Below are 13817 nucleotides of genomic sequence, written 5' to 3'. Positions count from 1 at the left end.
GGATTAAACAGGAGGTCCCCAGGCTGGCGTGTTTTGGCTACTGGGGAGATTACCTCCTATGAGGCCCAACTCTACCCTCTCGTTGCATCTGAAAATGACCACGTCTACAACTCTACATTTCCATAAGCAGGGTTCCGACACAGTTTAAAATTCCACACTTTTTCACACTCAAACTTCCAGTATTCTCAGTAGATTCGTCTTCACCATATTTGACATCCGAGTACAAATAGCTAGGTGTTTATGTAACTAAATGCTAGAATCCAAGAGTAACATAAGTGATGTTCATGTGCAATTCACCGGTAAACAAGAAAAGATAACTTAAGTCCACTGACTGCTTCATTGGCTGAAATGTTCGCACCGTCCGTGCAGTCTCATTTATTCACTGTGTCCACATGGACATGACAATGAATGCAGCCATACGGTTATGGTTTCCTTCTGCAGAAAATATAGCTTTACCTTGTCTGATAACTACATCACTGCATAACTCATAAATGTTCAGACAAGCTTTTGTCACAATGTTATTTGTGATGCTATGTATATATATTCAATTCAGAGATATTGCCGCAACTCATTTGGTGGTGGATGTGCGGATTTGGTAAAGTTATTATAAGTCAGTAGTCTGGAAACATAATTATTTATTTTGTTCTTATTTAAATACTTACCCAGACCTGGAAATGAATAAAATCAAATGCAATACTTTTCCATACTTTTGTAGGAACCCTGCATGAGGGAGAACTACCAATTTAAAACAAACAATGGAGCTTCAAATAAACCTACAATAAAATGTCATTGACTTGTGTTTTCTTTCATTTTCCATTATGACTGGCTCAATCATAATTGATCTTGGCTTGTGGTACCAAAAGAAAGAAAGAAAGCGATGCAATGCGAGAGTGCAGACTGGCCAAGACCAACTCAGGACTCCTGAATCACTGGCCTCCACACACCCCCCGTCTAGCAAGTAGCATCAAGGAAGAAAAAAATTATTGAGGAATAAAATTAGCTTCAAGTAATAAAAGAATCAGTCAGGGCTTCTATTTTTGATTAAATGGAGCAATCATGCTTCCTGTAATAACAATAGACGCATGTGTGAGGGCTGGCAGAGCAAAGCAAGCATGTGCGTATGTGCGAGTCCACCATGCTGACGTCAGCTTGACAGGAGGCGATCGGAGTAATGAGTCATGCCACTGTAAACCCAAACAAACACAAAAATACACCCTTAAGCTCACTCCAACCTGGGCCATTGTTTCCTTCCAGTTATGTGTGTGTTTGTATAGTGGAAGCCAGTGGGAAATATCAGCGGAGGCCAGAAAATGACTTCTAATAGGATGTGACTGACTCAGAGATGGGAGTGATTCAGTGTGCCAGATCTCTTTTGCACCAAAAAGATGGATCTCAGTTATATGAACTATGCTATTCCAAGCCTTAGGAAATGTATTGATTAGACGGAGACAAAACGATACTCCACAAAGCTAATCTAGACAAAACAAACGCACATGGTCTTTACATTTATATGCTGGATCAAACTGTAGGACAAAAACAAATCTAACAAAAGGCTTAACAACTAATTTCTTGAAATACTGTATTATTGCAAAATTCTTCATATACATTTTCTATAAAATCCATTTATTGTTTTTTTCTTTTGGAAATTAGGATTATGCCACGTAATGGTCCATGTGTCCGCTGAGCCGCTTCACAAGACACTTTTTGCTACTAATGCAAAATTCACACAGATTATCTCTGGAGTTGTGATAAACGTGTCCGATCTACCCGATATGTGGGTCCCAAACTGAGGGGCTTGAAACAACACATGGCAAAAAGGGATTTCACTTACAACCATAGGGGTCACTAACAAATGCTAAAAAATTCACTGTTTGTTGCAGAAACAGGATTTCAAGAGTCATGTGACAATGACTTCCAAACAGGGTTTTGATACTCAATACTGTCTGCCTGTAATTGGCTTAAAGAATTTGTGAGAGGGGCCCATTTCTTACAAAATATGTATCATGAACACAACATGCAATCAACCCCAAAAAGTATTCGCACGACGCACGTTGAGTGGCCTCGATAGAGCACACTAGGGGCTCACGATATCGATACGATATATTATATAACACTTTTTTTATTAGGAAAATATATGGGGGGGAAGCAAATGCAAACAAATACTTCTGTTTTTGTATTATTATTATTATTGCAAGAAATATATCTTTTGTGAAAAACAAAAATACTTTTTTATTATTGTGGGGTAAAAAAAAAGAAAAAGAATATTTATAATTTTTTTCAAAAACGTCAAAAACGATACACATCGTCACGAAAACGTATCGCGATATATCGCGGGACGATATATCGGCACACCCCTAGAGCGCACCTTTCTGCCTCCAGCGTGATGGAGATGTGCTCTGAGTAGCACACTTTTGGGAAAAGGCTTTTATCCAAAACACATCCCAGGACCATGAACTCATGCTACATAGACCAGTGGTTCTCAAACTTTTTCATGCCAAGGACCCCCAAATTGATATGTATTCGGTTGCGGACCCCCACCTGAAAATTATGTTGTGCCAGGGAGGGACCCCCAGAAGCAAAGATTTGAGTTCAAAATGTTCGCCTTTAAGAAAAACATGATTTTAAGATTTGCACACATTTTCAAAATTCTTTCAAAAATAGCAGAGCTACAAGCTCGTAGCGCGGCACCGAGCTTGTAGCTCTGCTATTTTTGAATAGCCAATTTAGCTGCGGAACCCCTGGTACCCCCCCAAGGACCCCTCTTTGAGAACCAATGACAGACTATTTACATATAGACATATTTTGGTTGGTTAGCCTCTGAGGGAATCAAACCACAGCATTTTGTTGTGCCAAGCTGTACCCATTGTACTCCTGGAGGATATACTGTTATTGTTCAACCAGCTTCATCATCCATTTTGCAGAGATTTTAGGGCTGGAGGTGATTGCTTTGTTTTCCACACAATGAGATTACATAAAGGCCATAGTAGAGCTCACCTGGATCTAGCCCTGGCATATTGAGGACATCAAAGAGGCCATTCATAGCTAAAGGCCACGTTGGCATGACTGGGGGTTGAAGAGACTGACATGGTTTTGCTCCTGCCCACGGTACAAGGTAATTAAAACCCCCTTTGAAGAACACTCACTCACTAAACGCAACCCACACTGGACTGATGAGGGATGACGGACTACAGAATGACAGTGACATGTCATAGACAGTGGTGGAAAAAGTGCTCAAATGTTTTACTTAAGTAAAAGTATCAACACTCTACTCTATGTTACAAGTAAAAGTCCAGAATTCAAAATGTGCTTGAGCAAAAGTACAAAAGTATTGGTATCAAAATCTACATTAAGTACCAAAAGTAGAAAAGTACTCATTATGCAGAAGGTCCCATTTCACAAGTTTTCAAATATCAAAATATTTTCAAAACATTTTCAAATAACCAAAGTTAAAATAGGGCTGAAGGGTTTATGTATGCTGATGTATGTTTTGTATTAATAATCAAATCTACAAAGTAACTAGTAACTAAAGTTTTCAAATAATTGTAGTGGAGTAAAAGTACAATATTTGTATCCGAGATGTAGTGGAGTAGAAGTAGAATTTAACCACTTTCAACCGGGCATGACTGTTTTTAACATGTCATTATAGGCGAAAGGTTGAAATTTAAGGTTTAAAAATGTAATCCACACCCAAACGTGTCGCGATGCGACGCGTTGGGAGTTCGTAGATTGGATAGTTTTGTTATTCGTTGTATGATGAAGCATAATATGGTTTAAGTGGTCAACATTAATCCAAAAAGCACCAAGTCAAGTTGAGACATAAATCACTAAGACTGGACCAGAACACAAAAGAGACAATCCAGAGTCCATCTTTTCTGGACGTAATGGAACAAAAAGATAAGACGCCACCATGACATACTGCGGATCTGATCATGGAATGAATAAACCTGATCAAGGCGAAATGGCTCCAGGGCCACTCCCAGGTTCCCGTTCACATGAGTCCAAGCCGTCTGCTCCCAGCATGCCAATCTGTCACGTTGCTGCTCATATCCTGCTCCTCAGAGGATGCCCTGTTTCCAACCTTAGCGCGTTTCCTAATTTATCCCAACCTGGGCTCCGTTGTACACAATAATAACACACAGACTCTGACGGCTGCCAACGATGACTGCATGTTGTCAGTGGGACATCTTTAATCTAATTGGCGTCGTCTTCGACGGTGACTCAGACTCAGCAGTGCGTTGTTGCGTTCAACCTCCAGTTAAGATCAAATAGGAAAAAAAACAACGAACCAAAATCTGTCACTCATCATGCCTGATATCTGGAATTAATCATCGTGATATGGCATTAAAAAGTTATTTTAAAAAAGTACATCATAGTCACAATATGATGTTATTGTCACAATATCTATATCAATGTATTTGGTCAAAAATATTGCAATGTTTGATTTTGTCCACATGGCCCTGCCAATCGGCCTCACAACACCGGCACACGTAGGTTAAGGTCAGTGCAGGTGGAGCCGGTCATGCGTGGGTGTCTTTTCATGGGGCAGCGAGCAGGTCTTGAGTAAGTAAATGAGTGTAGCAGAGGCACCGAGGGCGGATCCGATTGCACTCCATGAGAATGAATGCTCCCCGAGGTCATAAATCAGAGATGGGGGGGGGGGGGGGGCAGAATTTCGCGCTTCTCTGCAGCTCAGCAGGCCTGTTTACATTGGCGTAAGTGGCACTGAATAGACTGCAACTAACATCCAGTCAGTCATATATGCACGTGCGCGCGTATACACACACACACACCTCTCTTTACCCCTAGAGCAATGGCCGTGTACATACACATGGCTGTGTAATATACGATACATAAATTACACAATACATGAATTACATTCAATCAAACCAAGGACAAAGCCATGATCACAGCATCATGGTGGACATATACACGTACATACAAGCAGTGGTGGTAGAAGTGCTCGCATCTTTTACGGTTCTTAACCCATTAAGACCTGAAGCCGAGTCTCCTAAATCTCAACAGTTTTCTAAAAAACGTATGTTTCTATATCAGTGGTGCTCAATCTTTTTCATGTCAAGGACCCCCACAATTATGTGTATTTGGCCGCGGACCCCCATCAAAATATGTTGTTCCAGGGACCCCCAGAAGCAAAGATTTGAGTTAAAAATGTTCGCTTTAAAATATATATATATTGAAAGATTTGCACACATTTTCACGATTTTTCAAAAATAGCAGATCTACAAGCTCGTAGCGCGTCACTCGGTGCCGCGCTATGAGCTTGTAGATCTGCTATTTTTGAATAGCCCAAAGTGTAAAATAATGCTTTTTAGCTCAAATCAAAAAATGACACAGTTCCAGGTCTTAATGGGTTAAGTGAAAGTATCAATACTGCAGTGTAGAAATACTCTGTTACAAGTAAAAGTCTTGGGTAAATAAAAATTTACTTGAGTAAAATTACAAAAGTATTGGCATTAAAATATACGTATAAAGTACCAAAAGTAAAAGTACTCATTGTGCAGAACGTCCCGTTTCACAAGTTCATAATGTATACAAATCTTTCGAAAATAGCCGAACTACAAGCTCACAATGCGTCGCATGTAGATCGGCTATTTTCAAATGGCCGAAATATATATAGGGCTGAAGTGGTTAATGTATGTTTTGTGATAATCTAAATCTTCAAAGTAATTAAGCTGTCAAATTATTTTAGTGGAGTAAAAGTACAATATTTTCCTCTGAGCAGTAGTGGAGTAGAAGTACAAGTATTGAACATGGGAAATACTCCATTAAAGTAAAAAAATATACCTAAAAAATATACTTAAGTACAGTACTTGAGTAAATGTACTTAGTTACTTTACACCACTGCATACAAGCACATGTGACCTCTCTTTTGCTTTTCTCACGTTATATATAATTGGCCTATATCATGATCATGACAGCAATAAGTGGCTATAATGGTGCTGTTAATGTTGTTAATGTTTTTATTACCGATGCATTTCCCTCAACAACACCTCTATAGCTCTGAGTTCAGGCCAGGCCAAAGTGTAATCCCACTTGAACAAAGAGAGAGAGAGAGGGCCCATGAACTCAACCGTTTTATTGTGCTTCACTAAAGCAATAAATTATTGCTCAACAAATTCCTGCAGGTAAAGTAAATATCATAAAGTGGGAATAAATATCAACAACGGGGTTCTGTTCTGGATCAATCTTGAGAGGCCAAAACCTTCCCAAGGAAAAATACGAGGTGGGACAATAAATCTGAAATACCATTTCCTAGGCGGCTCCACCAAAATGAAAAAGAGCCCCACACGGAATAACAACTAAAAGGTGTCCCTGGCGAAGAACTCACGACATTTGTCAATTTCATTGAGACAGATACAAATAACTTGTTAGCCCTGTTAATTGCCCTTAAAGTTGTTAAGCCCTTGTGAAAATAAACACGGGAGACATAGCACGACATGGCTATGGAAGTGGTTGTTCAGAGTCAGACAGAGAGAGGGCAACAGCCAAAACCACAATAATGTAAAGACACAATAAGTTAATGCTCTTAACGCTTAGTGTTTAGTAATGCAATCCATGTGAGAAATTAATCCAGGAGGCACACTTTGAGCGTGTAAGTAAACAAACTAGTGGCAACTACTGCAGTCTGAGAGTGTGTGATTATGAGAGTGGGCCAAAGGGTTTAAAGTCTCTCCGTATAAACATACACACAGACCAACGCTGGTCCACAGAACTTGTGTGGCCGCCTGGCTCAGGACCCATAGAGACTATGAGCCAATTCGTACAGTCAGCAATAACAAGCAAACGTCTAAACATGCAGCCATGGTGACAGATGAGAACACACTTCCAACAACGTCCCTCAATGAGCACGGTATTTATCCTAGAAGTTAAATGGATTGTATATATTGTAACGTGCATGGTTGGTTGTGCAAGGGCTATAATGTGATATCATGTGTTTCTCCACAGATACAAATTCTCAGCTCCTAAATTCATAACTCCAGACAGTACAAGTCTCAGTGTTAATCTGGTTTTTATTCACTCTCTCTCTCTGGTCAGACACCCATCCTCTATTAATCCACTGAGCCTGAGACGCCCCCCCCCCCCCTCTTTTCAGCCAGAGCCCCCTATCTGCTCAGGACAGGAAATCATGACTCCTGAAAGGGAATCCCACAGACTAATCCACAGCCAGGGGAAAAAAAACACCAAACCAAGCAAAACTATTTTCAGGTGTAGGGAGGGTAAGTACCTACTTTGGCTCTCGTTTACACAAACATCTACAAACAAACCCGTCTCCCGTTTCCAAATACTTTACCAATAACTATAGGTTCCTGACAATGACTTACTTAATGAGATGTTGCATATTTCTTAAAGGGATAGTTCACCCAAAAAAATACTTATTTTCTATCAATTACTCACCCCATGAAGCCTTGAATTCTTTTTTTTTTTTTGCAAATGTCTCCGGTAGGAGACTCAAAGTTGACACTTTGAGTCTCCTACCGGAGCCGCTGCTGGTCAAATTATTGGCTTAGGAATGCGACAAAAACAAAAAAAATCTCCATGGATTCAAGTCTCCACGGGGTGAGATAGAAAAAGTAATTTTTGGGGTGAACTATCCCTTTAAGATGTGAATGTTTTAAGTCACATTTTAGTCCATCTCCCGATATATTTATGAAGTCATCTCCTTTGTTCATGGTTGCACAGTACTGGATATCATTATTACTTGATTGTTATGACCGTTATATTTCTTTATCCATTAACACATTCCATGCCAGAGGTTAATCTCATAATGTACTCACCAGTGCCAACGTTTTAATGTTGTTTTTTTCACGTCGCCATAGACCTTGTTAAAATCCTTAAGATTGAGCTCTGCACTGTTTGTAAACATCGCCCAGACCTCCCTGCGTCTACCAGAAAAAAACACGTGTCAAACGGAGCTCCATGGTTGAAGTTAGAGTGGTTTACGTTAAACAGTGATATGCGAGGAGAAAAAACTACAAGGAGAAAATTGAGTTTCAGTTTCGTCATTAGAACGAGGGCCGACGGGATCGGCAAAACCGGATCCCAAATAATTCTGTTTCCGGTGGTCAAACCGGAACCGGAAATGGATCAAAAAATTCCGAAAGTGCACCTCGGGATTGGCACGTGGCGGCTTTAAATAGGTTCGCGTAGATCTACGCGGTTGGCATTCAATGTGTTAATGCATGTCTATTTACGCCGTTCTGTCCCCATCAAGTTTATTGTACTTGATCCGAGTCATTTAATTTTGGGTATGTGCCGCTCCAAGTCTGATCCAATCTTTATATTTTCCTACACAATGCCACTGCTCGGTGCACACCAAGTACATCAAAGTTAGTCAAAACAAATCCAATTTAGGTACGACATGCTTGACACCTCTGAGAATAATCACACTGCAGACATTACATACAGTAAGTGATTGGCGGACTGCTTTCCTTTTCCATTACTAAATTGTCCAAAATATGCCATTTTCAAATATGGCTCTTTCTCATCCTCAAATGCTACCTGAGTGTAAAGATGAAAGAATAAAGTGCTGTCTTGTGTTAGTTTCGGTGCAAGTTTGCAGCTGCTTTTCTGATGAAATGGTGCCCTTGCTTTGCATGTGGAGAATAAGGATGTCAGCATTTTCAACTGAAACATCTGATTTGATTTTAGTCACAGATGACCACTATGGTTGGAAAAGATAGACAATTAGGTCCAAGTAAAATTTGGCCAGAATTCCCCTTAAAGAAACATCACCACTCTGCACACATTTGAGCTGCTGCTAAAGAATAAGCAAATCGTTTCTGCCTCGCTGCTGCAAGTTGTGGGTGATGTCTGTGTACTGAATACAGTGGTGGAAAAAGTACTCAAATTATTTACTTAAGTAAAAGTATCAATACTGCAATATAGAAATACTCCGTTACAAGTAAAGGTCCAAAATTCAAAAAAAGTAAAAGTACAAAAGTATTGTTATCAAAATGTACTTAAAAGTACCAAAAGTAAAAGTACTAAAATGTTTGAAAATAGCCGATCTACAAGCTCACAACACGTTGCGGTGTGGAGCTTGTAGATCGGCTATTTTCAAATAGCCTATGTATAAAATAGGGCTAAAGTGGTTAAGTAGTTATGTTATAATGCAATAATTTATATCTGCAAAGTAACTAAAGTTTTCAAATAATTGTAGTGGAGTAAAAAGTAAAAAATTTGCCTCTGAGATGTAGTGGAGTATAAGTAGAAGTACTGAAAATTGGAAATACTCCCATAAAGTAAAAAAATACCTCAAAATTGTACTTAAGTACAGTACTTGAGTACATGTACTCAGTTACTTAACACCACTGGAAGCAGCAAGCAGACAAAATAATCCTGCAAGAGCCAAAGGGCCCCGGCCCGGGGCCTTCCAGGCTGGGTGAGACGCAGTGGGGTCCGTCCAGTCAGTGAACCCTTATCCACAGTCTCCCGATCCCTCCACTATCAGGTTAGCCTCAGTAGGGGTTCAGCTGATAACGTGGGTCTTATAACTGATAACGGTATAGCCCCATGCAGACCCCTCTGGACCACACTCTGGACTACCGCTAATGCCGCCCAGCAGCTACCTCGTTACGCTGCCGGCTACTGGTCTATCAAGAGGACCCGTCAGCAGGCCAGTGTGGCAACCCTACTTAATTAACCCATTCAATCCGGGAACCCATACTGTGTCATTTTCGCAATTATTTGACATAATCGCAATAATTTTTTTGCATAATCGTCATAATCGTTTCCATGTTGAAAACACATTTAAAATATTTTAAAAAAGCAGAAATAGCAGATCTACAAGCTTACAACGCGTCACTTTGTGACGCGTTGTAAGCTTGTAGATCGGCTATTTCTGCAATTTTTACTATAATTTCTTTGTATGTTTAAGTTTATGTTCCAATGTTCAACAATGCCAAACACACAATTAAATCGTGATTCAACAAATCGTTAATTGCAATTATTTGAGTGACAATTAATCGTCAACTTAAATTTGTAATCGTGACAGCCCTAGCCATTATTTTATACTTTGGGCATTTTTTTCTAAATCTTGAAAATGTGTGCAAATCTTTGAATATATATATTTTTTCAAAGCAAACATTTGCAACTCAAATCTTTGTGGGGTTCATGAGGTTCACGAAAACATTTAGAGATGAGGGGTCCGCGGGCCAAATACATATCTAAAGGATGTTTTGTAAATCCTAACAGTATGTTGCTATATCAGTGGTGCACCAACTTTTCCCAAAAGTTGGTGCACCCAAAATGAAATGTATTTGGTCGAGGACCCCATCTCAAAATATGTTGTGTGGGTGTGTGTGTGTGTCCTCAAGAAGCACAGATCGGAGTTAGAAATGTTCGCTTTAAAACATATATATATATATATATATATATTCAAAGTTGTGCACACATTTTCCACGATTATTCAAAAAATAGCTGATCTCTGCAGCACTCTGTGCCTCGCTATGAGCTTGTATATCTGCTATGTTTGAATAGCCAGAGAAATCTTAAAATGACACAGATGCGTTCCCGGTCTTAAGGGATACTACCCCACCTCCATCTCCATCAACATCTGACCGTCTCACGGTCAACCAGGCGATAGGCTCAGACTGTCGTCTACAGTAGCCCGGAGTCTTCCTTTGGCATGTTGAAAGGAAGGAACAGTCACATTTCTGCACGCCGTTAAGCTACACAGGATGCAGTGTGTCTTCTGAGACTGCCTCATAGACACCCCTATTATGACCACAATCAAAAGATAAGAGTCTTGAGTTTAAAGCAAGAACAGCGGCATCGTCGGCCTGCTCTGTTCCCGTCCTTATAGGCTAGATTTACTGTCCAAATTGTGTTTTCTATCTTGGGGGTGGGGGGGGGGGGGGCGCAGCAAAAGAAATGGCTTCCCAAAGTGTTTATCTTGGGATACGTACAGTAGAAAGCTGTTCATATTTTATAAGAGGGTCCCCTAAAGGATAATGTATTCTTTATCAGAGCAGGTTCCTATTACTTTATTAAAGGCTCTATACCACTGACAAAATGAAAAATAGGCTACCATTACTCAATAATGATGCAGTGATTAAGAGTCCAGTTCAGAGAACCACAAAGTTTAACCCATCAGAATCGCCCCAGTTTATCTTATGTACTTGATGACCTGAAGTCACAAACGGTGTTGGGGATGTTACTTGAAATTAGTAACTAGTTATAGTTACTGCTCTCAAAAAGTAACTTGGACACAAACTTATTTACTGCATTATAAAAGTAACTTGTTGCTGCGGCGCAATTATGACAACTCTCATCTATTGTAGCTCACTATGATGAAAAAACTAGTAGGAAGCATGCCTTCAACAACAACATACACGTACAGTTGTTATTGTTGTTGTCCAGTCTACTCAGGCCTGGCTTAGACTGGGGCAGACGGCTCAACATGAAGGCTAACGCTGAATAACGGGAATGCGCCTCATGTACGTTCCCGATCAGGAACGCACCTCCATGTTAAATTCAGCACAGGCAAGCATAAAACAGGTTTAAAAGGTTGTTTCGACCCATCGATACATTTTGCCAGACGGTTGGAACCACAGATATTTGCAGAATACCGGGACTACCGTTACATTTTTTATATGATGCAGAAAAGGCTAGGAATTGAGGAGCCGATCAACCCATCAGCCGGATCTTAAAGAGAACATGGACGGGACCCGGGCAAAATAGTGCATTTTAGTACTATAGTACAGAGCTGATTTAGACCACGTTACAGTCACGTGTAACAGTCACATGAAATTAAGTATTGAGCATTTAAAATCAATAAATCGGTTAAGACAACCACATATGACGGCAGACAGCTTATTTTAATTAGCCTCATTGTCTTATTTTAAGACAATGCATTAGAATGCACTACTGTAACCAGCATGAGATAATCACAGACACAGCTTAATACAAGTTTTCAAATATTATAATTAAGTTTTCCTCACCTGGTTCCTCCAAAGAGGATGATGCGATCTCCCACCATGCAACAGCACTGTCGTCGCCGCGGACAGGGGGTTTTCCCCTTGGGCTCAACCTTCTTCCAATTGAAGGCCTCTGTAGTTCCAACACAGAAAATAGAGGTGTTATCCACTTAGTCTGGCGTCCCAATTTTTGGGCATGTCATTATAAGTGAACATTTTCAAAGAGTTTTCAAAAATAGCTAAAATAACAGATCTACAAGCTCGTGTGATACACACTGGTTGTGAGCTTTTTGGGCTCAAGAGATTAATGCATTCAGACATGCAGACAAATACTGACATGTGAACCAGCCAAATAATGTCTAGAGAGAAACAAGAAAAAATAAGGACAAAAACTAGAGCACCAACGCTCTCTCAGGGCCATACGTACCCCCCCCCCCCCCCCACACACACACACACACACACACACACACACACACACACAGAGCACCCTAACCAAGGTTCCATTCTTTGAACCAGTATAGATTCGACTTACATGGCTCTTGCCAGCAAATATCTTTAGAGAAAGACCTACAGCTCTGCGAGTTTTGATTACGCTCGGCTACGTTGCTGCAGCTATACAGAAATCATTAACATTACGTAAACCTATTATCCACTCTATATTTAGCAACAACAGAGGCCAAGGGACTGAGAAATGATAAGACTGCGAAATAATGAATACATTGATTTATTTTGTAGTACTTTAAAAACAACAACTGTACCACGGATATAGGAAAACCAGCTTGGCTTCCATGTTGATCTCTGTGGCCATTCTATGACGTCGGTCATCTATGACATCAGTACTATGATGTCAGTCATCTCTATATGTGGGCAAAGCTCAGCCCAAGCCAACCTCCATTAAATGTTTTTGTTAGAGTTCTAAAAATATATTCACGCAAATAAGGGCATTACTTACTTGGCCTACTGGCAGCGTGCACAAGAAAATTGGTCAAGTAGTTTTTACAAGATTTGCCCCAGAATCACTCTCTCTCTCTCTCTCTCTCACACACACACACACACACACACACACACACACACACACACACACACACACACACACACACACACACACACACACACACACACACACACACACACACACACACACACACACACACACACACACACACACACACACACACACACACACACAGACTAGTCTAACTCTGAGTTGATGGCTTATCATGTGTGTCAGTGTGTGGCTATTGTTCTTGAGGTGATAATTAATGGCTGCTGGCGACGGAATTCACACATTAACTCAACGACCTGCCATTCACTTCATTGAACGTAGGTCACTGAATTGAGTACTTCATTCAAATTGCACTTCATATCACAGCAAAATCTTGAATCTTCAATACAGTTTGTGTCTTCAATGCCAAGTTAATACTATTCTGTAATAGATACAGGAATGCTCGCTGTTAACACTGCTATTATATCTGATAGGCCTAACCAGCATTTATTTATAACAATCATTGCACTATTCTATGGTAATAATCCATGCTTCGCATTGAAAATGCATCTAAGGCTAAAAGCAGCTCCAAAGTGGGTTGAGTTACAGGGTGATTAACATTAGAAACAGTAGAAAATCATTACAAAGCATATTGTAATTGTACTCAGTGTTACTGTGAAACTGGGCCTGAGTGGGCCTGGCCGAGTTTGTGCGGGGCATAAACCGGCGCCGTGCGTGTGGGAGAAACTAGAGAGGGAATAGTTATAGTATACCCTCCAAAAGAATCTAGAACACACCACTGTACACACATCCTTAGAGGGCTCACCGTGTGTACCCCAGAAACAAAAAACCTTCTCTGATGGAAAGCAATGTGAGTGATGCTGTCCTTGACACTC

At 40.3% G+C, this 13817-nt stretch overlaps 1 protein-coding gene across 1 annotated transcript in view; it reads right to left on the bottom strand.

Annotated features, from left to right (window-relative positions):
- The window catches only part of klhdc3 (kelch domain containing 3), a 51706-nt gene that overhangs the window by 18783 nt on the left and 19106 nt on the right, over positions 1-13817 (bottom strand). The window contains exon 9 of the mRNA XM_080448592.1: positions 11961-12069. Coding sequence (XP_080304718.1) covers positions 11961-12069 — 109 coding nt within the window. The remainder of the gene's footprint in view (positions 1-11960; positions 12070-13817) is intronic.

This window comes from Gymnoscopelus braueri, assembly GCF_963280865.1.
Source record: "Gymnoscopelus braueri genome assembly, chromosome: 14".
In the NCBI taxonomy this organism is placed as follows: Eukaryota; Metazoa; Chordata; class Actinopteri; order Myctophiformes; family Myctophidae; genus Gymnoscopelus; species Gymnoscopelus braueri.
This window is presented reverse-complemented; position numbering and strand designations above follow the sequence as displayed.